The sequence below is a fragment of the Aethalodelphis obliquidens genome, unplaced genomic scaffold (genome assembly GCF_003676395.1).
Source record: "Aethalodelphis obliquidens isolate GAN/ISIS:26980383/991018 unplaced genomic scaffold, ASM367639v1 scaffold20, whole genome shotgun sequence".
NCBI lineage: Eukaryota > Metazoa > Chordata > Mammalia > Artiodactyla > Delphinidae > Aethalodelphis > Aethalodelphis obliquidens.
In genome coordinates, this window is record NW_020837964.1 from 28,060,587 (window position 1) to 28,088,430 (window position 27,844).

The window sequence follows — 27,844 nt, forward strand, 5'->3', positions numbered from 1 at the left end:
TTTCAGAAGCCCTAGTTACCATGTGGGAATACAGTTCTAATGTTGCCGAATCTGTCGTTGTTTTTGAGAAGCTGGAAATATGGCTTTTAATGTAAAATGTCCCTAATTTAAAATTAGGTGGAAACTAATTCCAAAACATATTTGACATTGTGTGAGCTAACCCAAACTCTTCTGGAGGTCAGATTCAGGCTATAAGTTGAAGATCTCTGACCCAGAAGAACTGTAAGTTACTGACACTTCAGAGACCCTCCTATTCTATGTACCTCGTGTAATTTTGAAGGAATCAGAAATAAATAGTAATTACCTGGGTAAATTGTATGGATGTAACAGGAATTATATGGATATAAAAAGTAAAAGTGCATCCTTTGAATGATGGTATGTATAACATTCTCCCTACTTATCATCTGGTTAACTTTAATTCATCCTTTCTTATTACAAATGTTATTTCTCCAGAGAGAGCTTCCTAAGACTTTCACCTCAATGAGCTTCCCCTCTTACACTTTCTTAAAACACCTTCCTTTACTAAATGAATTCTTCAACTTTGTATCTTAAGATAGTCACTTGTGTGAATGTTTGCTTACAGTCTGTTTGCTCACCATTTGATGGAGAGTATGTCTTTGTTAACTGTTGTAACCCCAGTAGGGCTATTGCTGGTACACCCAATGTAGATTTATTGAATGATGGATTAGTCTCCACCCCATCAGTAAAACATCCCTTCTTCTTGGAAATCTCTGACTGAACTTGCTGCCTGGTGTTTGACTTCTGCATTCCAGAACTTGGAGGACGTCTGTTTTCCATTTCTGAGCAGGGTCTCTGGTGTGTCCCTCTCCCCAACCTAACTCCTGAGCCAGAGAAGAGAGCCAGTTCAAGGCAGTGATGTTCAGGACATCCATGCTTGGTTCGTGGCTAAAACCCACCTAGATGGGGGTTGGAGGACACATAATTCAGGTAACACACACCAAGACATGTTAGAAAGTTCACTTCATCTTGGATGCTGGGGTAGAGGGGGAGAGTTTTCAGCCCATAATTAAATTCTGCTCCCTGTACATATTTTGCATTCTTATTTTATTTTATATGAGTAACAAGATCATTATGATGCCAACTAATAGGCCAGCCCTCCTGCAGATTTATTGAAGAAATCTGGTAGATTTCCAAGGCAAATTGCGTTTTTTTTTGTTTTTTTTTTTTTTTTTTGCGGTACGCGGGCCTCTCAGTGTTGTGGCCTCTCCCGTTGCGGAGCACAGGCTCCGGATGCGCAGGCTCAGCGGCCATGGCTCACGGGCCCAGCCGCTCTGCGGCATGTGGGATCTTCCCGGACCGGGGCATGAACCCATGTACACTGCATCGGCAGGCGGACTCTCAACCACTGCGCCACCAGGGAAGCCCCAAATTGCATTTTTTGACGTTGAAAATAATTCTTTAAGAATCATCCCCAAGTTCCCAAAACATCAGCTAAAGCAGTTGACTCCGTAACGTAGCTAAACACAGATGAAGCTAATGATTGTGGGAGAAACCGCAGAAGGAGAAGGAAAACCAGAATCACACAAAGATAGGAGCAAAAGAGAAAATGAAAGGCAGGAGCAGAGAAAGGAAGGTTAAGAAAGAGAAGTAAGGAGCGTTCTGGAAGAGGACATCATCAGGGGGAGGGTGTCCGTCCAAAACTCCAGCTCCAGCTCTTTCAGTCTCTGTCCCATGCTCATGTTCAAGTCCAGCTGTAAGTATTCCTCAGTCTGATCGTAGGCCGGCCACAGGGGCAGGCCTTCCCCATTAGGATTCCTGGAAGTGAGAGATTTTCAGCCTCAAACACCTGGTTACGGAGGAAGCTGGGAGGTTCACTTACCCATTCCGAGCAAAGTTAGCCCAATATAGCATCATGTTCCTGCTCAGCTGTTTCACTGCACTCATTGCATATTTGCAGATACTGACTTGTCTGAAGAATCATGGTTCCAAATGGTGGAGGCTGAACACACATCTTCCCTGACCATCCAACACTCTTCCTGCCCTTTCCACGGGACTGCAAGTTCCTTGGGGACAGAGACACCTCTCTCTCTCGATCAATCAATTATTGTACTTCTTTATTTGAAAATGTAACACTGCTTAAAGCACAAAGTTCAAAATGCAGGAAGTATATCTAATGAAAGTAAGTTTCTCCGTCTCTTCCCTCTAGTCACCCAGTTACCAGCCTCAGAGGCAACCATTGTTACCACATTCTTGAGGGAACTTCCGAAGGAGTCTAGACGTGCATGAGGGTTTAAGCAGACACTTTTAACACACTTGATGCTACAGTGGACACACATTATACATCTTTCTCTTTCACTAAAATTGTATCCAGGAGTTAGTTCCATATTGCTGCCTATAAACCTTCCATTTACTGTTCTTTGTTGCTCTATAAATATACAATACATAAATATATATATGTAAGTATATAATTCATGTATCCGGTACTGTATTGATGGGTCTTGACATTTTTTTCAATCTTTTGCTCGTAAAAGCAACGTTTTAGTGTGTGTTTGTGTGTGTATATTTTTGCACATGTGGAAGTCTAATTGCATAAAAAATTCCAGAAGTTGAATTGCTGGGCTAAAAACTACACGCATTTTAAATTTTGATAGAGTTTTCCATTGACATATGAGGTTATCAATTTTCCCCCACCTGCTCAAATACATTATGTAAAATGTTCTTCTCAACCTTGATCTATGAAAAATGAGTCCTTGGTCAAGGTTAGTTTTTAATCCTCTTTGCTATGAGCGAGGTTGAATGGATTTTTATGTTTAAAAGCCACATGTTTCCCTTTCCATAAACTATTTATATCTGTTACCCAGTTTTTGACTGGGTTGTGTTTTTCTCATTGATTTTATGAGTTCTTTAGATACCAAGGAATTTAACCCTTTGATACATACATATGTTGTTCATTTTTTCCGTTTTTGAGAGTCCATGTGCCCATCACATAGTACAGGTTCAGTGATGGTTACTGAGTAATAATAATAGTAATATTTCTTAAGCACTCACCATATGATTTATGAGAATTGTTTCATTTAATCCTTATGACAACCTAGGAGGTAGTTCTGTTAGTATTGGCATTATAAGATAAGAAAGAATAAATAAAACAATGAACAAACCGCACTGCACAGACACACTCTAGAGGAGAGGTTCTGTCCTTTTCACGGAGAGGCTAGCATGAACTGGTTAAGAGCCTACACTGTGCAATTTTTTAACTAAATAGTTTAGTCATAACTCCTGTGTGTAGTTCTTACGGTTTTTTAAATTTTGATCACCTCATCTGATTGGCTTATTATTTTAGGCACTGAACAGGTCATAAATTCAGGAATAAATGAGCTAACCTCACCAGAAACAGTTCACAAGCATTTACATTAGATCACCTGGATCCAGACAACTTTCAGCTGCAATTATGAAAAATGTGGTTCTTGCCTTTGAAAGCCCTGAGTGGTAGCCTCACGGGAGCTCTGGGAAGGGCAGGGAGGGTGAGACCAGATGTCAAAGAGAAGGAAGTAAGTGGGTTGTTTTTTTTTTTTTTCAAAAAAAATCAGATTGCATGAGTGCCCCCAAGTGCCCACCCCTATAGGCTTTAGTCCAGAGAAAAACACTCATCAAGCAAATGTTGGCCCCTCTTTTTCATGGCCTCTTTTTCTAAAACTACAAGTGGAGACATTCTCCAGTGAAAGGTTGTGTCTGTAAACCACCATGCCGGTCCTCCCAGCCCCTGCATAGTGTTGCGGTTGGTGAGGCTTCGCGCTAACAATGGAGATTCTCATCTTCTCCCCAACTCGTCCCAAGCTCGTGCTCCTGCAAGAGCAGGAGCCCCTGAAGCCAGTTTCTTACCAGACATGACAATGTCGCCCTTCAGGAAGGCACGTTCAAAGACAAAGCGGATTTCATCAGTGTGATCAGCTTTGACAAAAGGTGGCTTCTTATCCTTTAAGCACTGGGGCCGATGCTGAAACTCATAGAAGTAGACAGGTGCACCAGCATCTGCAGAAAGGTAGGAAGGGTTTGTGGCAGGCATGCATGCAGGGGGCAGTAGGGGCTGGCCCTGCATTTCCGTCCATCTAGTCTGGGATCCACAGACTCGTGGGTGGAACAGCCCAGAGACAATGTGAGGCTAGTGTTTCCTGCTACAGTGGCCCTCGTGCCCCTGGAGACAGAACTCACTACCCCTCAGGGTGGCCTGAGAGGGCAACAGTACTACATCTCAAAAAAAAACCCTTTATACTGATCCGAGATCTACCTCCTTGTGACTTCCTTTGTTGACCCTGGTTCAACTGTCTGGGGAAAACAGAACAAAATTATTTCCTGCTACCAAGATGCTCTGCTGCATCCTATGTTTCTTCACCTCTCTTCTAAAGGTCTTTGCTCTGTAATTTCCCCTCTTTCTCTGCATCATCAGTTTTTCTCTATTGGATCATCACCATCAGTAGCAAACATGCTTACAAAGTCTCTCATTAAAGCACACACACGTGTGCACACACATATGCACACACATATGGGCACACACACACAGAAGCACACACAAACATATCAATACATACTCTTGGTCTCAACTTCCCCTCCAGTTACTGGCTTATTTCTCTAAATTCCTTCTAGCAAGCCTTACAGTGAAGTTGCCTTATTATCTCTGCTTCCTTTCCTCTCATTTTCTCTTTTAATAGAAGTATCATGTATGGACCATAAAAAGCACAGATTTTAAGTGTACATTTTGATGAGTTTTTACAAATGCATGCACGTTCATGTAAACACCACCCCAAGCAGGATACAGAGCATTTCCATCACCCCAGAAGTTCCCTTGTATCTCCTTCTAGTCACTCTACCAAGAGAAAACCAAAGTTTTTATTCCTATCACAATTGATTAATTTTGCTTGTTCTTGAACTCTGTATGGAATAACACAAAATGTACTCTTTTGTATCCGGCTTCTTTTGCTCAGCATAATGCTTTTGAGGTTCATCCATGTTTTGCCTGTATCAGTAATTGACTCCTAATCACCAAGTAGTAAGCTACTGCATGAATATACCATAAATTACTTATCCATTCATCTGACGATAGACATTTTGGGCTCTTTCCAATTTTGGGCTATTATGATTAAAGCTGCTGTGGATATCCATATACAAGTCTTTTCTGTGGTTGAGTAACAGGATAGGTGTATGTCTATAAGAAACTTACAGTTTTCCAGGGTGATTGTAACCACTTCACATTCCCACCAGAAGTTCTGAACATTCCACATCCTTGGCAATACTTTTTGGTATATGGTTTGAGTTTTTAATATTAGCCATTTTAGCAGGTGTAAATGGTTGCCTCATTTTGGTTTCATTTTGCATTTCCCTGATGACAATGTCGAGCACCTTTTCATGTGCATTTTGCTTTCATTCATCCTCTTTAGTGAAGTGTCTTTTCAAGCCTTTTACACATTTGTAATTGGATTATTTGTCTTTTCACTACTGAACTGTAAGAGTTCTTCTATTCTGGATATGATTTTTTTGTCAGATTTGTATTGTGAATATTTTCTTCCAGTTTGTGGCTTGCTTTTGCATTTTCTTCACAGTAATTTTTAAAAATCCACCAACATAAAAGTCAGCATTTTAACAATTTCAAAGTGTATAATTCAGTGGCTTTTAGTACGTGCAGAATGTTGTGCAACCATCACCACTATCTAGGTCCAGAACATTTTCATCACCTCAGACAGAAACCCAGACCCATTCAAGCAGTCATTCCCTCACTCACCCCTCCCCTTACCCTTGGGAATTTTATGGTGCTATAGATTTGCCTACTCTGGACATTTCACATAAATAGAATCACACAACATATAGCCTTTTATGGGCTTCTTCCACTTAGCAGTTTTTCCAGGGTTCATCCGTATTGTAGCACGTATCAATATTTCATGGCTAAATTATAATCCATTGTATATATATATACCACCTTTTGTTTATCTATTCACCAATTATGGACATTTGGGTTGTTACTTCTTTTTGGTTACAATAAGGCTGCTATGAACACTCATGTAAGATTTTTGTTTGACCACCTATTTTAAAAAAATTTTTATTGGAGTATAGTTGCTTAGGAGTGTATTTGCTGGGTTGTTGATACTTCTACGTTTAACTTTTTGAGGAACAGCCGAACTGTTTTCTACAACGGGTGCACCATTTTACATTCCCATCAGCAGTATGTGAGTGTTCCAATTTCTCCACATTCTCAACAACATGTTATTTTCTGGATTTGTTGTTGTTGATTTTTGTTTGTTTGCTTATTGTAGCTACTCTAGTGGATGTGAAGTGGTATCTCGTAGTTATGATGTTCATTTCTTTAATAACAAATGATGTTGATCATCTTTTCATGTGCTTATTAGCCATTTGTATATCTTCTTTGGAAAAATGTCCATTCAATCCTTTGCCCACTTTTTATTTGAGTTGTTTGGGCCTTTTGTTTGTTTGTTTGTTTACTTGTAAGAGTTCTTTATATATTCTGAATAATAGACCCTTATCAGATATATGATTTGCAAATATTTTCTCCCATTCTGTGGGTTGTCTTTTCACTTTCTTTATATTGTCCTTTAATGCACAATAATTTTTAATTTTGATAAAGTCCAATTTTTTTCTTTTTTGTTTATATTTTTGGTGTTATATCTAAGAATCCATTGCCAAATCTGAGGTCATAGAAATGTACCCTGTTTTCTTCTAAGAGGTTTACAGTTTCACCTCTTACATTTAGGTCTCTGATCCATTTTGAGTTAATTATTTTTTTAACATCTTTATTGGAGTATAATTGCTTTACAATGGTGTGTTAGTTTCTGCTTTATAACAAAGTGAATCAGCTATACATACACATATATTCCCATATCTCCTTCCTCTTGCGTCTCCCTCCCACCCTCCCTATCCCACCCTTCTAGGTGGTCACAAAGCACCGAGCTGATCTCCCTGTGCTATGCGGCTGCTTCCCACTAGCTATCTATTTTACATTTGGTAATATATACAAGTCCATGCCATACTCTCACTTCGTCCCAGCTTACCCTTCCCCCTCCCCATGTCCTCAAGTCCATTCTCTATGTCTGTGTCTTTATTCCTGTCCTGCCCCTAGGTTCTTCAGAACCATTTTTTTTAGATTCCATATATATGTTTTAGCATACGGTATTTGTTTTTCTCTTTCTGACTTAACTTCACTCTGTATGACAGTCTCTAGGTCCATCCACCTCACTACAAATAACCATTTTGAGTTAATTTTTGATTATGGTGTGAGGGTAGGGCTCAATTTCCTTCTTTTGCATGTGTTATTCAGTTGTCCCAGCACAATTTGTTGAAAAGACTATTTTTTCCCCATTGAATAGTCTTGGCAGCCTTGTGTAAATCAATTGACCATAGATATATATAGGTTTATTTCTGGACATTGATCTGTTTGTCTATTCTTATGCCAGTAGCACACCACCTTGATTACCATTGCCTTGTAGTAAGTGAGTTTTAAAATCAGTAAATATGAGTCTTCCAGCTTTGTTCTTTTTCAAGATTGTTTTGGCTATTCTGGGTCCCCTGAAATTCCATATGAATTTTAGGATCAGCTTGTCCATTTCTGCAAAAAAGGAAGTCAGAATTTTGATGGGAATTGCATTAAATTTGGGAGTATTGCCATCTTAAATCTAAATCTTCCAAACCATTTATTCTTTCATTTCTTTCAGCAATGTTTTATAGTTTTCAGTGCACGTATCTTGTACCTCCTTGGTTATATTAATTTCTAAGTAATTTATTCTTTTTGATGCTAATGCTATTCTAAATGAAGTTGTTCTCTTAATTTCATTTTTTGATTGTTCACTGCTAGTGTGTAGAAATAAAACTGACTTTTGTATGCTGATCTTGTATCCTGAAACTTTGAATTTATTAACTCTCATGGTTTTTTGTGGATTCTTTAGAATTTTCTACACATAATATCATGCCATCTGTGAATAGAGACAGTTTTGCTTCTTTCTTTCCAATTTAGATTCCTTTTAATTTGTCCTCGCTAGAACTTGAATAGAAATGGTGGGAGGAAACATCTTTATCTTGTTCCTGATCTTAGGGAAAGATTTCAGTCTTTCACCACTAAGTAAGATATCAGCTGTGGGTTTTTCACATAAGTCCTTTATCAGTTTGAACAAGGTCCTGTGTATTCTTAGTTTGTTGAGTGTCTTCATCATGAATGTGTGTTGAATTTTGTCAAATGCTTTTTCAGCATCTAATAAGATAATTGTGTGTTTTTTCCTGTATTCTATTAATAAGGTATATATATATATATTTTTTGCAGTACACGGGCCTCTCACTGTTGTGGCCTCTCACGTTGCAGAGCACAGGCTCCGGACGCGCAGGCTCAGCGGCCATGGCTCACGGGCCCAGCCGCTCCTCGGCATGTGGGATCTTCCCGGACCGGGGCACGAACCCGTGTCCCCTGCATCGGCAGGCGGACTCCCAACCACTGCGCCACCAGGGAAGGCCAGGTATATTATATTGATTGATTGTCATATATTGAACCATGCTTATATTCCTGGGATAAATCCCAATTGATTATGGTATACAATCCTTTTAATATGCTAGATTCAGTAGCTAGGATTTTGTTGAGGATTTTTGCAACTAGGCTCATATGGGATTTTGGTCTATAGTTTTCTTTTCTTGTGATGTCTTTGTCTGGCTTTACTATCAGGGTACTACTGGTCTCACAGGACGAGTTACAAAGTATTCCCTCCTCTTTCACTTTTTTGAAAGGGTTGAGAAGGATTGGTTTTAATTCTTTAAATGTTTGCTAGAATTCACCAGTGAAGACAACTGGTCCTGGGATTTCCTTTGTTGGTAGGGTTTTGCTTACTGATTCAATAATTTCTTTTGTCATAGGTATATTCAGACTTTCTATTTCTTCTTGAATTGGTTTTTGTAGTTTTTGTGTTTCTAGGAATTTCTCAATTTCATCTACCTAATTTGTTGCCATACACCTGTTCATAATAATCCTTTTTATTTCTGTAACGTCTGTAGTAATGCACCCACTTTCATTTCTAATTTGAGTATTCTTTCTTGGTCAGTCTGATTAAAAGTTTGTCAATTTCGTTGTTTTTCTTTTTTTTCAATAAACACTCTTTTATTTTTATTTTTTAAATTAATTAACTTACTTTTATCTTTGGCTGCATTGGGTATTTATTGCTGCGCGCAGGCTTTCTCTAGTTGTGGCAGCGAGCAAGGGCTACTCTTCGTTGTGGTGCGTGGGCTTTTCATTGTGGTAGCTTCTCATTGCAGAGCATGGGCTCTAGGTGTGCAGGCTTCAGTAGTTGTGGCACATGGGCTTAGCTGCTCCACAGCACGTGGGATCTTCCTGGACCAGGGATCAAACCTGTGTCCCCTGCATTGGCAGGCAGATTCTTAACCACTGCGCCACCAGGGAAGTCTCTGTTGTTTTTCAAAGAACCAAATTTTATATTCATCCATTCTCTCTATTGATTTTATACTCTATTTCATTTATCTCTGCTCTTATCTTTATTATATTCTTCCTTCTGGTTGGATTTACTTTGCTCTTATTTTTCTAGTTACTTAAGGTGGAAGGTTGGGTTATTGATTTGAGATTGTTTTTGCTTTTTTTTTTTTTTTTAAGATGTTAGGGGTAGGAGTTTATTATTTATTTATTTTTATTTTTGCAGTGTTGGGTCTTCGCTTCTGTGCGAGGGCTATCTCTAGTTGTGGCAAGCGGGGGCCACTCTTCATCGTGGTGCGTGGGCCTCTCACTATCGTGGCTTCTCTTGTTGGGGAGCACAGGCTCCAGACACGCAGGCCCAGTAGTTGTGGCTCATGGGCCCAGTTGCTCCATGGCATGTGGGATCCTCCCAGACCAGGGCTCGAACCCGTGTCCCCTGCATTAGCAGGCATATTCTCAACTACTGTGCCACCAGGGAAGCCCTTTTTTGCTTTTTAATGTATGCACTTACAGCTATAAATTTCTCTCTAAGCACTGCTTTCACCATGCCCCATAAGTTTCAGAATCTTGTGGTTTTGTTTTCATTCATCTCAAAGTATGTTCTGATTTTCCCTGTGATTTCTTCTTTGACCTATTGATTATTTAAGAGTTTATTGTTAAAAACTATTTTGTAGCAAAGCACACTATCAACAAAATAATAAGGCAATCCACAGAATGGGAGAAAATGTTTGCAAATCATTTATCTGATAAAAGATTAATATATCTAGAGTATGTAAAGAACTCCTAAAACTCAGTAACAACAACACAAAAACCAGCTAAATTCAAAAATAGGCAAAGAACTTGAATAAACATTTCTCCAAAGAATATATACAAATGGGTAATAAGCACATGAAAAGATATTCGATATCAACATCACTAATTCTTAGGGAAATGCAAATCATAACCACAATAAGATACCATTTCACACCTATTACAATGGCTATTACTTAAAAATGATAATAACAAGTGTTGGTAAAAATGTGAAAAAAAAAATGTGGAAAACTTGGAACCCTGTGCATTATAAATGCACAATGTAAAATGGTGCAGCCACTGTGGAAAACAATAGAACAGTTCCTCAAAAAATTAAACATAGAATAACCATATGATCCAGCAATTACACCTCTGGGTATGCACTCCAAGAAGTGAAAGCCACAACTTGAACTGATATTTGTATACCAATGTTCATGGAAGCATTATTCACAACAACCAAAGGTGGAAACAGCCCAAATGTCCATTGATGGCCGAAAGGATAAACAAAATGTGTTATATACATACCATAGAATATTATTCAGTCTTAGAAAAGAATGAAATTCTGATACATGATACAACATGGATGAACTTTAAAGGCATTACGCCAAGTGAATTAAGCCAGATACAGAAGGACAAATATTATATGATTCAACTTATATGAAGTGCCTAGAATAGTCAAATTCATAGAGACAGAAGGAGTGTGGAGTTATTTTTTAATGGGTACAGAGTTTCAATTTGGGATGATGAAAATGTTCTGGAGATGGATGGACAGTTGTATGGTTGCACAATAATGTGAATGAACTTTAATTCCACTGAACTGTACACTTAAAAATTATTAAAATGGTAAAAATTTTTGTTATGCATATTTTGCCACAATTTTCTAAACTATAAAAAAGTGCCATTTAATTTATAAACATTTGTGAATTCTCCAGATTTCCTTTCGTTATTGATTTCTAACTTCATTCCACTGTGGTTGGAAAAGACACTCTGTATGATTTACATCTTTTTAAAAGTTACTGAGACTTGTTTTGTGGTCCAGTATATGGTCTATAGCTGAGGATGTTCCATGTGTACTTGAGAAGAATATGCAATCTGCTGTTGTTAGGTGAAGTGTTCTTTATGTTTCTGTTTGATGTAGTTGGTTTATAGTATTGTTCAAGTTTTGTATTTCCTTGTCTATCTTTTGTATAGTTGTTCTAGTATTGAAAGTGGGGTTGAAGTCTCCAACCATTAATGTAAAACTGTCTGTTTCTCCCTTTGATTCTGTCATTTTTTGCTTCATATATTTTGGGGCTCTGTTGTAAGGTACATCTGGGTTTTTAATTGCTATATCTTCTTGATGGATTCACTATTTTATCCTTATATAATGTGCTTCTCTGTCTCTTTTAGTCTGTAACAATTTCTCTGTAACTATTTAGCCTTAAAGTCTATTTTGTCTGATTTAAGTATTGCCACTACAACTCTCTTTTGGTTACTGTTTGCATGGAATGTATCTTTTGCTATCCTTTCACTTCCAACCTATTTGTATCTTTGATTCTAAAGTGAGTGTCTTGTAGAAAGCATATAGTTGGATTACTTTTTTTTAATCCATTCGTTCTGCAATCCCTGCATTCTGAGATCTTAAAGACAGTCTCTTCAGCAAGTGGCATTGAGAAAGCTGGACAGCCACACGTAAATCAAAGAAGTTAGAACACACCCTCACACCATACAAAAAAATAAACTCAAAATGGCTTAAAGATTTAAATATAAGACATGACACCATAAAACTTCTAGAAGACAACATAGGCAAAACATTCTCTGACATAAATTGAAACAATGTTTTCTTAGGTCAGTCTCCCAAGGGAATGGAAATAAAAGCAAAAATAAACGAATGGGACCTAATCAAACTTACAAGCTTTTGTACAGCAAAGGAAACCATAAACAAAACAAGAAGACTACCTATGGACTTGGATAAAATGTTTGCAAATGATGCGACTGACAAGGGCTTAATTTCCAAAATAAACAAACAGTTAATATAATTCAACAACAACAACAAAAAAAACAAACAACCCAATCAAAAAATGGGTAGAAGACCTAAATAGACATTTCTCCAAAAAGACATACTCATGGCCAACAGGCACATGAAAAGATGCTCAGCATCACTAATTATTAAAGAAATGCAAATCAAAACTACAATGGGATACCATTTCACACCGGTCAGAATGGCCATCATTAAAAAGTCTACAAATAACAAATGCTGGGAAGGGTGTGGAGAAAAGGGAACCCTCCTACACTGTTGGTGAGAATATAAGTTGGTGCAGCCACTATGGAAAACAGTATGGAATTTCCTCAAAAAACTAAAAATAGGTCTTCCCTGGTGGCGCAGTGGTTGAGAGTCCGCCTGCCGATGCAGGGGACGCGGGTTTGTGTCCCGGTCCTGGAGGATCCCACATGCCACGAAGCGGCTGGGCCCATGAACCATGGCCGCTGAGCCTGCGTGTCCGGAGCCTGTGCTCCACAACGGGAGAGGCCACAACAGTGAGAGGCACGTGTACCGCAAAAAAACAAAACAAAACAAAACCTAAAAATAAAGTTGGCATATGATCCAGCAATCCCACACCTGGGCTTATATCTGGACAAACCTATAATTCAAAAAGATACATGCACCCCTATGTTCATAGCAGCACTATTCACAATAGCCAAAACATGGAAACAACCTAAATGTCCATCGACAGATGAATGGATAAACAAGATGTAGGGGGTATATATATATATATATATATATATATATATATATTACTCAGCCATAAAAAGAATGAAATAATGCCATTTTCAGCAACATGAATGGACCTAGATATTATCATACTAAGTGAAGAAAGTCAGAAAGAGAAAGACAAATACCATATGAGATTCTACTTATATGTGGTATCTAAAATATGACAACAAATGAACTTATCTATGAAACAAACAGACTCAGACATAGAGAATAGACATGTGGTTGCCAAGTGGGAGGGGGGTGGGGAGGGATGGAGTGGGAGTTTGGGGTTAGCAGATGCAAACTATTATATATAGAACAGATAAACAACAAGGTCCTACTGTATAGCACAGGGAAGTATATTCAATATCCTGTGATAAACCATAATGGAAGAGAATATTAAAAAGAATATATATATACACATATATATATCTGAATCACTTTGCTGTACAGCAGAAATTTGCACAACTTTGTAAATCAACTACACTTCAATTTAAAAAATAAATAAAAATAAAAATTGTTTAAAAAGAAAGAAGGGCAGGTTTGCTTCCCCACGAGTAATCTTCTCTTTCTGATTGCTCCACTACTGCTTAGAGTTAAGATATTTGGGAAGACACTTCCGAAGAGGAAGGAAAGTGGGGTCCAGGCCCCAGAAAATATGGAGGGGTAGAACTTTTCTACATGGTCCTGAAGAAGGGGAAGGAACATAAACAACAAGGACTGATCAACATTCCTGAACTCTGAAAGGCAGGGGAACTGCAAAGGTCAGCATGCAGGGCTATATCCCAGACAGCCTTGGGAACTCCCTCTCATCAAAGGAACAGAAGGGCAGAGCAGGTAGACAGTCAGCAGGCAACAGGGATCCCTGCAGCCACCAGCCTTGCAGGAGGAGCGGTGCTAGGAGACTCACCTCTGTGATATTGAGCTGTGACCAGCTCAGGGATCACAAAGAACACATCTCCAAGCAAATCCAGGAAGCGATTTCGTATATCAATCAGAGAGTGTTTGTTGTAGAAATATTCATTAGCCACAAGGTATAAATACTGGACAGGGATGTGCTGTAAAACATCATGGTTGCAAGAGATCTAGGTCAACAGCAATAGCCAACACACAGCAACAACAGTCAAACATTTGCCTTTGCAGGCAAAATTCTAAGTGCTTTACATGCATTGTCTCATTTAATCCACGCAGTGACCCTATGATGCAAGTATCAAAATCAGCCCCATTTGACAGGTGAGGGAACTGAGGTTTAGAGAGGTTAAGTGGTTTGTCCAAAGTGGTGGAACCATGATTCCTTCACAAGTCTATCTGCATCCAAATCTCATTCTCTAATCACAGTATGCACGCCTCTCTGAAATATTTCAGAAACAGCCACCCCTAGGCAGATCTGGCTAAGTTGTTTGTGCGGCCCAGTGCAAAGTGAAAAATGTGAGGTCCTTGTTCAAAAACTCTAAGAATTTCAAGGTAGTGACAACAGAACATTCAACCAAGTAAAGGACTCTTCTAAGCATGAGGCCCTTTGAACTACACAGGTTGCACACTCCTGAGGCTGGCCCTGCTCCTGGTACCAGTACTGTCTCCAGACCTTTACTCTTTGATCTAAGCGAGTTGGTCTCTTGGAGTTACCTCTTCTATGAAAAACAAAATTGTTGTTTATTTATTGTTGTTGTTGTTCAACAACAATTGTTGTTCAGAGGATCACACAAGATACAAAAAGAAAAGCATGCTGCCTGGCACAGAGCAGGCCTTCAGTTCTGTTCTGAAACCCATTGCCAAGTCCTTTAACGGAGCATCCCATGCTTTTTTTTTTTTTTGCGGTACGTGGGCTTCTCACCATTGTGGCCTCTCCCGTTGCGGAGCACAGGCTCCAGACGCGCAGGCTCAGCGGCCATGGCTCACGGGCCCAGCCGCTCTGCGGCATGTGGGATCTTCCCGGACCGGGGCACGAACCCACGTCCCCTGCATCGGCAGGTGGACTCTCAACCACTGCGCTACCAGGGAAGCCCCATCCCATGCTTTTTTGACCTGACACCAGGCTGCCTCCCAGTCTTCAGTCCTTCAATGTGGCCCCAGCACAAATGCCAGAGGATGGAAGGGAAACATCATAAAGGTTCAAGGTCTGCCACATTGGTGATGTTCTTGGGAGTCTGGTGCTCTGGGGAACACGGGGAAAAGTTACTGCACCTCAACCCCCTAACACTAAGACAGAGGCACAGCCCTTCGTAGGTTTCTTTGGGATTTGGAGGCAGCGTATACCACGCCAGGGAATGCTGCTGGGACACATTCACTGGGTCCTCTGAAGGCCGACTGCTTTTAATCAGGCCCAGAGCAAGTGAGGGCTCTGCAGCAGGTCCAGGTTCTGGTGCAAGTTCCCCTGCGTGGCCCATAGGACCAGCAGACACCTTGGTGCTTGAGGTATCCAAGGGGGGTACATATGCCATGTGGAGCCTCTGGCAAGCCCCAGCTGGGCAGTCACAGTGCAGATCCCTAGGGTTCTGGAGCAAAACTATGGCTTCTGCATGAGAAAACTACTTACCATTTGGAAAGTACTTCCTGCCTTGCTACTGGGAGGAAGAGAGACTGCATGCCTTTCTGGTCCTCCTGCAGCTTCCCACACACCCTACTTCCCACCTGCTGGGACCTAGCTCAAGATACCTTCTCCTCTTGAAATGCCCTCCTGCTCAAATGTTCCCCTTCGCTAAGGCCCAGATCAATGGCCTCCTCCTCCATGAGGCCATCTCCAATCCAGCCTGAGAAATTCCTCTGTCTAACATATTTTAAATATCTGAAATCTTCATCTCAACTCTCATCACCAGACAACCAAGACTCACCAAACATCCCCTCTAAGCCTTAGTACCTGATGGATCCCTTGCCTTCAGTCTGGGCCACTCTGCAGCCATAGGGCTATTTCTAAAGTGGAAGTCAAAGCATGCTTCTCTTTTTCTGTTTCCAGCCCCCAGAATAAACTTTCTATTCCTTCCATAGCATGAAACAGCTGCCAGCATCCTCCCCTGCTGCAGCCAGCCTCTTCCACTGATCTCCTTACACTTCTCTGCTCCTAACTGGTCCTCTCAGCTCCTCTGGCTCCCCTGAGTCCTGCTCCTCCATTAACCAGACAAACTTAATTCATCCTCCAAAGTCTTCCTCCCCGAGGAAGCCACCTGCTCCCTCCTGCGGACACCACAGGGCCTCGAACACATCTCTGCTCTGGTGTGTACAGCACCGTACCAAAGTGCCCGGTCATGTCCATCCACCATAACAGTCTCTAAGTCCCTCAAGTGCAGGGGGAGTGCCTGCTTATCACTGCACCCAGTGCCTCGGGAAGTTCTGGGGCATGTGGATGCATAAGAAACATTTGTTCAATAAAAAATGAATGAAATGAATCTGCCACAAAATACACACTGAATAAATGTTTATGGAAAGAAGAAAGGAAGGAAGGAAAGAAATCCATCTCTATATCCTAGTGTCTAGGATAAATATGTCTGTATATCCCTAGTGCAGGGAGTGAGTGAGTAATGGTCCTTGGTATTGCTAGAACCTAGTACAGTGCCTGGCTGGTATGCAGGTATGTAGTGAATATGGGTCCCTAGTCCCAGGTGGTTTTCAGAATTCAGAGCTTTTCCGTTCGTAGACAGATAATTCAGTACATATGCTGCATATTATGTGATATGTTCAGGGGTGGGGGGACGGGGCAGCACCCCAGCCCCCACATTAATATGCCCACAGAGAAACATATGGTGGGATAAAGTGAATGAACATATAGCAACAATAAAGACCAATGGCTACGTATCGGTCTAGGTCAATTTTGGCTGCCATGTGAGTTACAAGAAACCTTTGGGTTGTCAGCGCAATTTGGATGTTGAGATTGTGGATAAGGGATTGCAGAACTCTGCTTAGTAAAGATCTACTAAATGAACGAATGAGGAAGATCCGTACCCCCAGAGCTACCCCTGTGTGTGACCCAAGGAGGTTTGTGAAATGAATGGATCTTGGAGAGTCAGGCTCACTTACCAGGATTGAGTGTATCAACTGCAGGGCGAGGGACTTGTTGGAGCCCCCGAGGATCTCAGGAAACTCCTTCTGTGGAAAGAAGCAGGTGGCCCCTCTGTGAGCACAGCAGGTCATCAGAAGGGAAACTGGTCTCCCTGAGGGCCCAGACACCCGCCTTTCAGAGGGGAGGCTGGCAAGAGCAGGAACCCTTTCAGCCCCCAGGGGTCCATGTGTAAGGAGCTGCCTCAGTGGGTTGGTTGAGCAACGAAGTTCCTTCTCCTCACATTTGATAAGAGGCAGCCATTCCCTGTCATACCTGCAGTCTTGTGGGAGCTGAGTGGCTGCCCTGTGGAAGGCCATGTTATGGACTGAGTGCGTCCCCTACCAAATTCCTATGTTGAACACCCAGAATGTGACTGTATATGGAGAGAGGGTCTTTAAAGAGGTCTTTAAGCTAAAATGAGGACGGTAGGGTAGGCCCTAATCCAGTCCGATTGATGTCCTTATAAGAAGAGGAAATTTGGACGTGCAGAGACTCCAGGGGTGCGCATGCATAGGAAAGACCTTGTGAGGACACAGCAAGAAGGCGGCCACCCGCAAGCCAAGGAGGGCGGCCTCAGAGGAAACCAAACCTGCTAGCACCTTGATCTTGGACTTCTAGCCTCTAGAACATTGAGAAAATAAATTTCTGTCGTTTAAGCCACTAGTCTGTGTTATTTTGTTATGGCAGCCCTAGGAAACTAATACAGGCCACCACTTGGCTTCAACAGCAAGTTAAAAGAGAGGTTGAAAATCTCAAAACTAGTGGTTTATTTATTGCTCTCTTTCTAAAGACCTCTGTCATTAGAGTCTCAGAAGCCAGCAGTTGTCAGGGGCAGGCAGCTTAGTGAGGCTGCAGAGAGGATGGTTAAAACCACAGGGGCTGCTTGGTACAGAGTAAGAGCTACGAGCAATTGTTTTTAAAATGACCCTTCCCTAGCCAATATCACAGCTTAAAAACATGAGGGGGCAGAAGTAGTATTCACTTGTCAAATGAATTTCTCTGGTATATTTTCTGCTGAAAATCTTGGGGTAACGAGTCATGACAGATATTTAAACATATCTGTCTTCTCCCAGAGTCATTGAAATAATCCACAAGTACATTTTAACTACAAGAACCCTCTATGTACGTTCAGGAGCTAGGATTGGTTTTTGGAGATTTCCTATGGTCTCAAACAACCAGCAATGGTCACACAGAATGACAGTACCCATGCAGCCTCTTGTGCATGCAGACCTGGGCACCAAGTTCTGGTCTCCCACTTGAATAATTCCAATATCTAACATTTACTGAGCACTTAGACTATATGCCAGGCTACCTGATGTGTACCTGTGAGGTGGGTAATAACATTAGCCCTATTTCATAGATGAGGGAACAGAGGTTCAGAGAGGTTAGGGAGCTCCCTAAAGGTCACACAGCAGATAAACAGAGAACTCAGCATTTACAGGCAGAGCCTAAATACACAAAATCTATACACTGCTGTCTCCTCTCTAGCTAAGAGTCACATTAGTCTCAGTTTCTTTAGCTGCAAAATGGGGATAATAATGCCTGTTTGCAAGTTGCACAGACAACATGCACTTGGCTTATGGAAGGCACTCAGTCACAGTGGTTATGGTGGCATGGCTATTATCAGTAGTAGCTGCCTTCCTTTTTCTAGCACAGATCCAGAAAGCATTAAAAGACCCAACTTAAGCCACAGCCTGTGACTCAGTTGCCTCATTTACAACGAGGGAAAAAATCCCCAACCTTATTTACCCCAAAACATTGCTCTATGTGTCAAATTAATAATTACCAGAACATGCCTTTAACAGCTCAGTGAACTCAGGGTTCTGATTCTGATTCTAACGTGTCACCAACTAGCCTTGTAACTCGACAAACTTCTGTATTTCATAACCGCACTTCCCCCAGCTTGCAAGGTAGAGGTTGGTCTGCAGAAACGAGCTTTGATATATTAAGAATTGAGCACTCTGCTCTTCTGAGGACAGACGAAAAGCTTATTTCGAATGGGGAGGGTCTTCTCAAACTACAGGGTCAAGAAATCATGGCTCCTACTCAGCATTCAGGCCTCAGCTCAAATGATCCCTCCTCAGAGAAGCCTTTCCTGACCCCTGCTTCCCTCCCTAAAGAAGCCTCCTCTTCCCAGTCTATGTCCTTCCTAGCACTTAGACTCTCTGAAACCATCCTTTCAATCTTACATGTCACCCGTCTCTCCCCTTGAGAATGTAAGCTGGAAAAAAGCAGGAACCATGTGACTTGCTCACTGCCGAATGCTGGTTTTTTATGAGTGCAGGGCACACAGTAAATGCTTGGTTCATACTTGTTGAATGAATGAAACAATTCAATAATTTTGCAACTTGCACTGCCTTAGAGAGCGTTCTTGGAAATCAAATACCAGAACCAAGGCTGGACATGAGAGTGTAAAGGACTGAAGTTTTCTAAACCTGTATGAGTTTCACCTTTGAGGTAGTAGCAGTGCTTATTTGAAACAATCATTTGTAATGTTTTGAACAAAGTTCAAATGGGTCCAATCCTCTCTTATTTTTTTGTAGAGTTGTTTCTTTAAACCTATACGAGGAGCAGGGTGGACACTTGCTACGGCTGCCCCCAATCCACAGTTCTCTTCCTTCAGAGAGAGGAAAGATGAGAAGTACGCCCAAGCTGCGTACTTGGGTGATGGGCTCCAGCCCTCATAACTGGGTGAAATCTCTGGGAGTACCCAGTGTGAAGCAAACAGCTGCCTCACTGCTGAGGGAGCAGAAGGAGGCACAGCAGGAATTCTTACCATGGGCAGCAGGAAGCCACACTCGGGGTTATTGACTCCGATGATAGAAGGAACTGGCTTAAATGATTTTTGAGCCAATAGGTCTAACGGGTCATTAGGAAAGAAAAAGCCATCAACCACTCGAGTGAAAGACTTGGTTTTCTGAAATAAGGAAGAAGAGAAAAATCGGCAGCTGTTTCTCTTCACGAAATCTGCTGTCCCCAAACCCTAGCCTAGCTGGGCCAACCCACTATAGCAAAGGGCATTAAGAAGGGAAAAATAAGCCACTCTTGGCCCATCCCAACGCCTCAGTGCTGCCTGGCCAGCTCTGCCATTCATTTAGGCAAAGGGGCTCACCTTTTCTGGGCCTTAATTTCCTCATCTGCTAAATAGGGATAATAACAGTAATAACCTAAGAAATATAACACCCCTGCACAACGGTTCTCAGAGCGTGGCTCCTGGATCAGCAGCATCAGCATCGCCTGGGAACTTGTTAGAAATGCAAATTCTCATGTCCCATCCCAGACCTGCTGAATACAAAACTCTGGGGGGTGCAGCCCAGCAAACAGCCCTCCAGGAGAGTCTGATGCATGCTCAAGTGTGGAACCACCGGCCAAATGCAATGGGCAGAGTGGTGAGGGGAGGGGATGGCCAGGGTAGTGTGGGTTGGTGTGAGCATCTTCCTGAGGCGTCTTCCTCAGCCCTGGGCCTTGGGTCTGGATGGATATTTCTTGGGTCTTAGGAAGCAACACCTGGCTCTATTCATGATTTCTTTTTAGGTCTCTGTTCTGGGACTGGGGGTAGAAGGGAGCACACAAGAGAGCTTTCACACTACACTGGGTCAAGAACTTATTACCCATTTCCTGGACCCTAGTAAAACTCACAGCAGATTCTCAATCCATGCCAAATAACTATCTAACAAATGTTAGAATCGAACAGGTAAGGACCTCATTCTCTCAAGGACTACCAGAGGGTCTCAAGATTGGAAGATTAGACATAAAAGATCATCCAGTCCAATGAATCATTCTGTGATTGAAATTTGTCAGCAGTCATGTAGACCCTCTTGGATACCTACAGAGGTGGGTATCTCACTGCCTTCTAAAGGAGCTGGTCCTTTTTCAGACAGCTGAGTTTTTAGAAAGTTCTTGGTCATCTCAAGCCAAAATGGCTTCCCAGCTTCCAGCTCTTGATCTGGACTTTAGTTTCTAGTGGCCTGTGGAGCAAATGTGGTCTCTCTTCCCAGTGAGATGCCTTCAATGATATAGACACAACCTTTGTATTTTGTTGGGTCTTATCCAAGCTAAGCAGCACCCTGGCTTGTCAATGTCCTTAAATTACCTATAAGGGTTCTATACGCCACATTGCTTTTTTACAGCCGTTATTATGAATCCCCAAACCCCATCTGTCCAAGTCCCAAATCAAACTAAATAAGAGAGTGGTAGGATTTGTCTACCACTCCATTCAAAGGGTAACACTGTCCCCAAACTCTCCCCTCCCTCTTCACCTGCTTGATGCTCAGCAACTCCTTGGAGGATTTTGCCCACAGGCACTGTAGCAGGGCCACGGAGTCTGACACATTGCAAGCACAAATATCTGCAGCCATCTGCAACTATTTCCAGAGAAGGAACAGGTCAGCGCACAGGACTGAAAGCCTCCAGGAAAATGAAAGTTGGAAAATGTCCTCAATCCAGCCCCAGGCTGTGCTTTCTATATGAAGTCCAGCCTGCTGCCTCTCCCCACCCCCATGTGCCCATAATGGAATGCACACACTGAGGACAGGTTGGCACTGCATCATCCTTATGCTCTTGCCTGACCCTCCTTGTCATCTTTAGCAACCACCAGAGCTGGATCCATCTCAGCTTATCAGCTCTGCTCCAGCCCCACCCCAGCCTGGAACATCTGAACATGCCCTGAGCATCCTTTTTCTGTCTCTACACCAATTCCATTCATTCTTTGAGGCCCAAGTCCCATCTTTTCCAGGATATTCTTTTAGATGATTGCAGCCCCCATGAGCCCCTTCCTCTTCTAATTTCCTGTTACTCCAAGTGTCCTCACCTCCTCTACCCAGCTCTTCGCTAAACTCCTTCTTGCCCTGTCATTGGACTTCCCACATGTGTAGAACTTGTCCCTTGAGAGTGGTGGTCCTCACTCTTCTGGGAGTCATGGATGCTCTGAGAATCCAATGGAAGCTACAGACCTTCTCTCTGGAAAATGCACAAACATAGAGTCTCCATACAACTGTAGGAGTTCTAGGACCACCTCTCCAACTCTCCATGGATTCCAGGTTAAAAATCCTTGCCATAAAAAGATTATAGTCTTCTCAAGTTAGTATATGTCTTCTCCACTTATAAACCCATGGGTCTTAAAATAGAGCAGGGAAAACAATGAACACTCAATATGTGTGTGGCGAATGCACAAACTAAAAAAAGCTTGATATATCATGTTACCAAAATCAATATTCCCTGTGTATTGAGGGTATTTTTTTTTTTACCATATTATAACTCCATGTTCCCACTCTTGGTGTAAGTTGTTATTTTCTACAAGGTGTTTAAGAAAATGCACCACTAAAGTGAATAATACCCAGGAGATGGCTCCACAGTCCAGGGCTTAATTAATATTCATTGAATGAATCAGCTCATTCGTGAACTCATTCATTCAGCAAACATTTATAATCACCTAATATACACCAGACATTATGCTGGGACATGAAAGATATAGAGACCTTGGTCTCTAGGTCCTCTTATCTGGTACAGCACTAAGACAAGATGATAGATGACAAATATCTAGGGCATATGCCTCACTTCCCCCTCACAATCTCATGCCAGACAGCATTTATCAGTCACAGCATTATTTCACACTGAGCTGGAAACAACCTCAGAATCTTTCTTAACATAGTACTCTAGGTGGAGTAGATTTAGTACAGGAGAAAAGCCGTACATAATACAGAGGACTGAATTATATATCACAAGCAAAGAGTAATGGATAAGATGTAAGAACTATTACACATATGCTTATACACACACACATGCACACACACATACACACTCAGGCACACCAGCAGTAGTGAATTGCGTACCTGGACCCATCTCCTATTGAACCAGCCCTTCCATGGAGCAACAAGGGTCACCTTGGGCCAACATCAGATCCTTTGGTCATGGTCAGTAAGGATAGCCAAGCACATGGTCTATGGACACCTGAGCACATTTCTCTCCTGACCAAGGAGAGGAAGCTGGAGAAGAGTTAACAATATACCTACATCATCATTCCTCTTGTAATCAGGGGCCTTCAGGTAAGGGATGATGGCCACCCCACTCTCTATGATGGCTCTGTGGAATAAGCCTTTGGCCATGGGGGACAGAATCTGGAGAGAGAACACAGGAGACCCAGGAAAAGTTATCCAGGAGGCTCCCCACCTATCACACACAAAACCCAGCCCTTCTTTAAAGAAAACTTCCCAGGAAGCCTTCTTAAGAGCTCTAAACTTAGAGGGAAAAAAGTCCTGGTTTGGGGGTTTCAAGGACTAGCTGCGAAGGTTTGGGCAAGTTTTCTAACCTCTCCGAGTCCCAGGTTCCTCATGAACTTGGAGGTCAAGCATTCTGCCATGGGAGTGCTAGCTCCTTCACCCCCCGTCCTTGAAATGAGACTGAGCCCCCAACTCACGATGTATTTGTGAGGCTCGAGGGAGGCAATGTGTTTATAAGTGTTTGTTCAACATGAAAGCAGCCATTAGATGTGAATGACTCATTGTCCTCATTTTTGTCACCTCAAAAATGAGGTGACACCGAGGTTCCTTCAAGTCCCAAAGAGAAGAACTCACAAGGCTGGAAACACTTATAGCTCCTGCTGACTCGCTGAACATGGTCACGCAGTGTGGGTCCCCACCAAAGAACCCGATGTTCTCCTGGACCCAGGTCAGGGCAGCCACCTGGTCCATGAAGGCCCAGTTCCCTGGTGCGTGCTTGTCCCCTGTGCTGTGGACAAGAGGCAGGGTGAGAATGCTCAGTTGGCTGCTGTCTGCTTCTCACAGCCCAGGGAGTGGGTTGCAGAGGCCGTGGGCTGGTGTCAGGGCATCGCCACCTCAGCTGGAAAGGAGCTGAGAGTCAGAGGCCTGGGGCAGCTGGGAAAACCAGGCTTAATTCTCACCCTCTGCTGGGATTTGGGTTTCTTTGAGAATCTGATGATAGCTCCACACCCCAGAAAAATGCACAGACGATCTTATATGTGCAATTCAGGGTAGTCATAGGCTCCCCTGAATCCATAGATTCCAGAAAAGTCCTGCTCCTGAGAGTTGGTCTGCACCAGGAAGCAAGACCTCCCTGGGCACAGGGGTTCCAATGAATGACTAAATGAATAATAATGATAATAATAGCAGCTGCTGCAGCATCGTGCACAATGCTGTCCCAAGGGCTTTACAGCTGATGCTCCTATAATCCTCCCACACTGTGAGGTAGGTGGTGCTGGTCTTTCTCCTTTATCCCTCTGGGTCCTCTCTTCACCCTTCTCCACGCTGTTCTCAAAAGACTGACCTTTATGAACTGCGGCCAGTGGGAGACACCAGCGGGGGTTCAGGGTGGGATACTGAGGGACTGGGAAGTTTATTCTGGCACCCCATGCCCCACCACCCTCTGCTGGGAAGTGGTTTGGGCACTGGCTGCATTTCTCTGCAGCCACAGCTCACATCACTCCCACACCCATCAGTGATATCTGCAAGCATGTTCTAAGGATATTGATGGATTCATCGTTTCCTTCTCACAGACAGGAAATGAGGCACAGAGAGGTTAAATCCCTTGCCCAGGAGCTAGAAAGTTGCAGATTTGGACCATGCTCCTAACCATGTTCCATGCTGCTGTCCCTGCAGAATAGCCTGTTTCCCAGGATGAGTGGACAATTAATGGGGAAACAAGGGGAAAAACACAGAATCAAAGAAACGCCTAGACCAAAACATTCGTGTGGTACCCACCATGTATGAGAGTAACCCCGGGATCATAGTCTACTCCTCCTCTGTCCTCCAGTCCCCCATACCGCTCCTCCCCTTGGTTCTCTTCCTCTGTCCATGACCCCTGGGCTGGCCCTAACTCCGCCTTCTATCTCCCACAGCCTCCGCATCTGCTCCACATCTGGTCAGGAGCCATGTATGCCCTGCCAATTTTACCTCCATTCCATCATAGGCCCCACATTGGTCCCCATTCCTCCATTTCTGTTTATCCTGATTCATAATCTGGTCACTTATGATCTGGGTGACCTTGAGCAAGTCACTTAACTTGCTTTGCCTCAATGTTCTCATGTCTGAATGGGGCTAATAACGGTGCCTGCTTCACATGGTTGTGAAGACTGACGGTGCAGGCACACAGCAAGTGCCATGTACATGTTAGCAATCCTCCGGCCTGCTTCACCCCATGAGCCGCACCTATGCTGTACAGCAGCCTCCCTACCGGACTCCCCATCTGAAGGCCAGGCGCCCCTAGCCCAGCCTGCGCTCTGCTCTGGAGTGACCTTCCTATTATACTGCTCTGCAGGGCACTCCTGGGTCCCTCGTTCTTTAAAAAAAGGTTTTTTTAATTAATTAATTTATTTATTTTTGGCTGCATTGGGTCTTCATTGCTGCACGTGGGCTTTCTCTAGTTGCAGCAAGCGGGGGCTACTCTTTGCTGTGGTGTGCGGGCTTCTCATTGTGGTGGCTTCTCTTGTTGCAGCGCATGGGCTCTAGGCATGTAGGCTTCAGTAGTTGTGGCACGTGGGTTCAGCAGTTGTGGCACACGGGCTTAGTTGCTCCGCGGCATGTGGGATCTTCCCGGACCAGGGCTCGAACCCATCTCCCCTGCACTGGCAGGCGGATTCTTAACCACTGTGCCACCAGGGAAGTCTCTTGTCCCTCCTTTTTCCAATAAAAACCAGTCGCCGTGCACAGCCTAATATTCAAGGTCTTTTCCAACCAGGCCTGTCCCTACCTTTTCACATCCATCTCTGGTTATATCCTCACCTACCTGTCTACTAGAACCCAGATGTTATAAGCAATTTTTGGAAAACTTTCTGTCGAAGGAATCTTGGCAGAATTCCAATGTACAGACCTGCTAAAAGTGTAATCAGGGCACCCCTCTCAGGCCTTCTTGCCTCCACCGCAGCCCCATAGCCACCTCCCCGTGCTATGTGCTCAAAGCCCAGTTTGCAAATATTGCTCCAGGCCCAGGTGCTGCTACATTTCTTTCCAACTTCCCAGCCTTTGCTCAGACAGCTCCTATTGCCAAGTGTGCTTCTCCCAACCCCTCCTCCCCAAACCCAACCTCATCTTTAAGGTGCAATTCAAATTCCACCTCTCTCAGGAAGCCTCGCTGGTTTCTGGCAGCTCCCTCTGTTTGTACAGCTCCGTTGCCTCTCACCCTCAGAGCACTACTCATGCCCTGCCTGGTAGGGTATTTGTGTCCCTGTGTTATCTTCCCCATGACACTGAGAGCCTCTCGAGGGTAGGATTCACGCTGGACTCCTTGCCACCTTCCCCGTAGTTTCTGACCGTGGCCTCTCACTACTCCTTTGGCTCACACTGCATCCTGGCCAGGGCTTAGGTTCTGCCATTTTCTAAGCGGGATAATGAAAGTGGCCAAGAGCCCCAGCTCTATTCTGTGATCTCTGGGAAGTTGCTTCACCTCTCTGTGTCTCTATTTTTCAACTGTAAAATGGGAATAACAACAGTATGTTTCTCCTAGAATTATTCTGAGGGTGAGCTATAATGGATGCATAGCAAGTGCACAACACCATGCCTGGCTCATAGTGAGCACCTAAAACATGTTTGATGTTACTGGGGGAAGGGAAGCCATGCAACGGAGTGATTACTCTCAGGTGAGCACCTGAGGAGCCTTGATATGGGCCCTATGGCAGAGACTATGAACTGCTCACACACCCTGTTTCCTCACCTTCTAGGGCACACATCCCCCTTGCAGTTGGGTGTGGCTATTATGACTGAGTTCTACCAGTTGTATGTGAACACAGTGATAATCGCCACCTCCAGGCTGGCCCAGAAAGACCATCCTCTTCATGCTCTTTCTCCATCTGCTGTCCAAGTACAGCAGATCCAAGAGGATCTGGGGCCCTTGAGGAGGGCAGAGCCACAAGATGGAAGGAGCCTGGGTCCCTGATTGACCACACAGAAGAACATCTGTCAGTCAGAAACATTTGATTGGATTTTAGTTGAGTAAGAAGGAGATTTTTATTGTTTTAAGCCACTAAGACTTGGGGGTTTACATGTTATAGCCGCTAAAATTACCTAACTAATTTGGGCCAAATTTGTTCAATGTCATTAAAGGCTCATTTCTCCTTAGGTTGCTGGGCACTGAACCCCCTGTGGCTGCTATCCAGCTGCCCCTTGGGGATCAGGGGTGTCAATCACTTGGGGAGACTCACTTGAAGAAGCCGAATATTCCTAGCTGGTACTGGATAGCCACAACAAGCACGTCCTCGTAGGAAGCCAGGGCAGACCCATCGAAGATGGATGCTGAGCCAGTCTCGAAGGCACCCCCAGGGAGCCACACCATGACCTAAGGAGGGGAGAGGAGCTCTCCAGTCAGCCCACCAGGCACCCATATCCCCTCCCCATGCATGTTGGGACATTCTTTCTTTAGGGAAATATGAATGTCTCACTTTCCTTTCCAAACAGCATCAGAGGTTTTTGTCTTTTGAAGAAGGCCCAGGATTAAGCATGTGGCTTCTGGCATACGAGTGCCTGGGTTTGATTCCCAGCTCTGCCACTGACTAGCTGTGTGACTTTGAGCAGCTTCCTTAACCTCTCTGAGGTTTGTTTTTCTCATCTGTAAGATGTGAAGAATGAAAGTATCTCGTTTATGAGGTTATCATTAGGTTTAAATAAAATTCTTCCTCCAAAGTCCATAGAACAATGTTGGTATATTTCAAGTGCTCAGAAAATGTTAACTAAACGTCTTTGAACTTGTTGACCCACAGGAGGATGAAAATCACTGTAAGCCATATATGAGAGGAAAAGCTGCTTTTCTAAGACTTTTCCCTACTTACAGAGAAAAGAGAAGAGAGGAGGGAAAAATGGGAAGAGAAGTATGGAAGCTTTACTATACTGATTAGAAAAACTGGGACCAGGAAACA

General features: G+C 43.1%; 1 protein-coding gene across 1 annotated transcript; it reads right to left on the bottom strand.

Annotated features, from left to right (window-relative positions):
* Positions 1–1,335: 1,335 nt before the first annotated feature.
* CES5A (carboxylesterase 5A) lies at positions 1,336–27,267 on the bottom strand. Its single transcript, XM_027119863.1, is given in 11 exon segments — positions 1,336–1,601; positions 1,604–1,776; positions 1,841–1,887; positions 3,830–3,990; positions 13,861–14,008; positions 16,962–17,030; positions 19,760–19,900; positions 21,243–21,347; positions 22,995–23,099; positions 23,556–23,709; positions 27,134–27,267. Coding segments are annotated over 11 exon segments (1,296 nt in total). The 5' UTR covers positions 27,265–27,267; the 3' UTR covers positions 1,336–1,539.
* Positions 27,268–27,844: the final 577 nt, after the last annotated feature.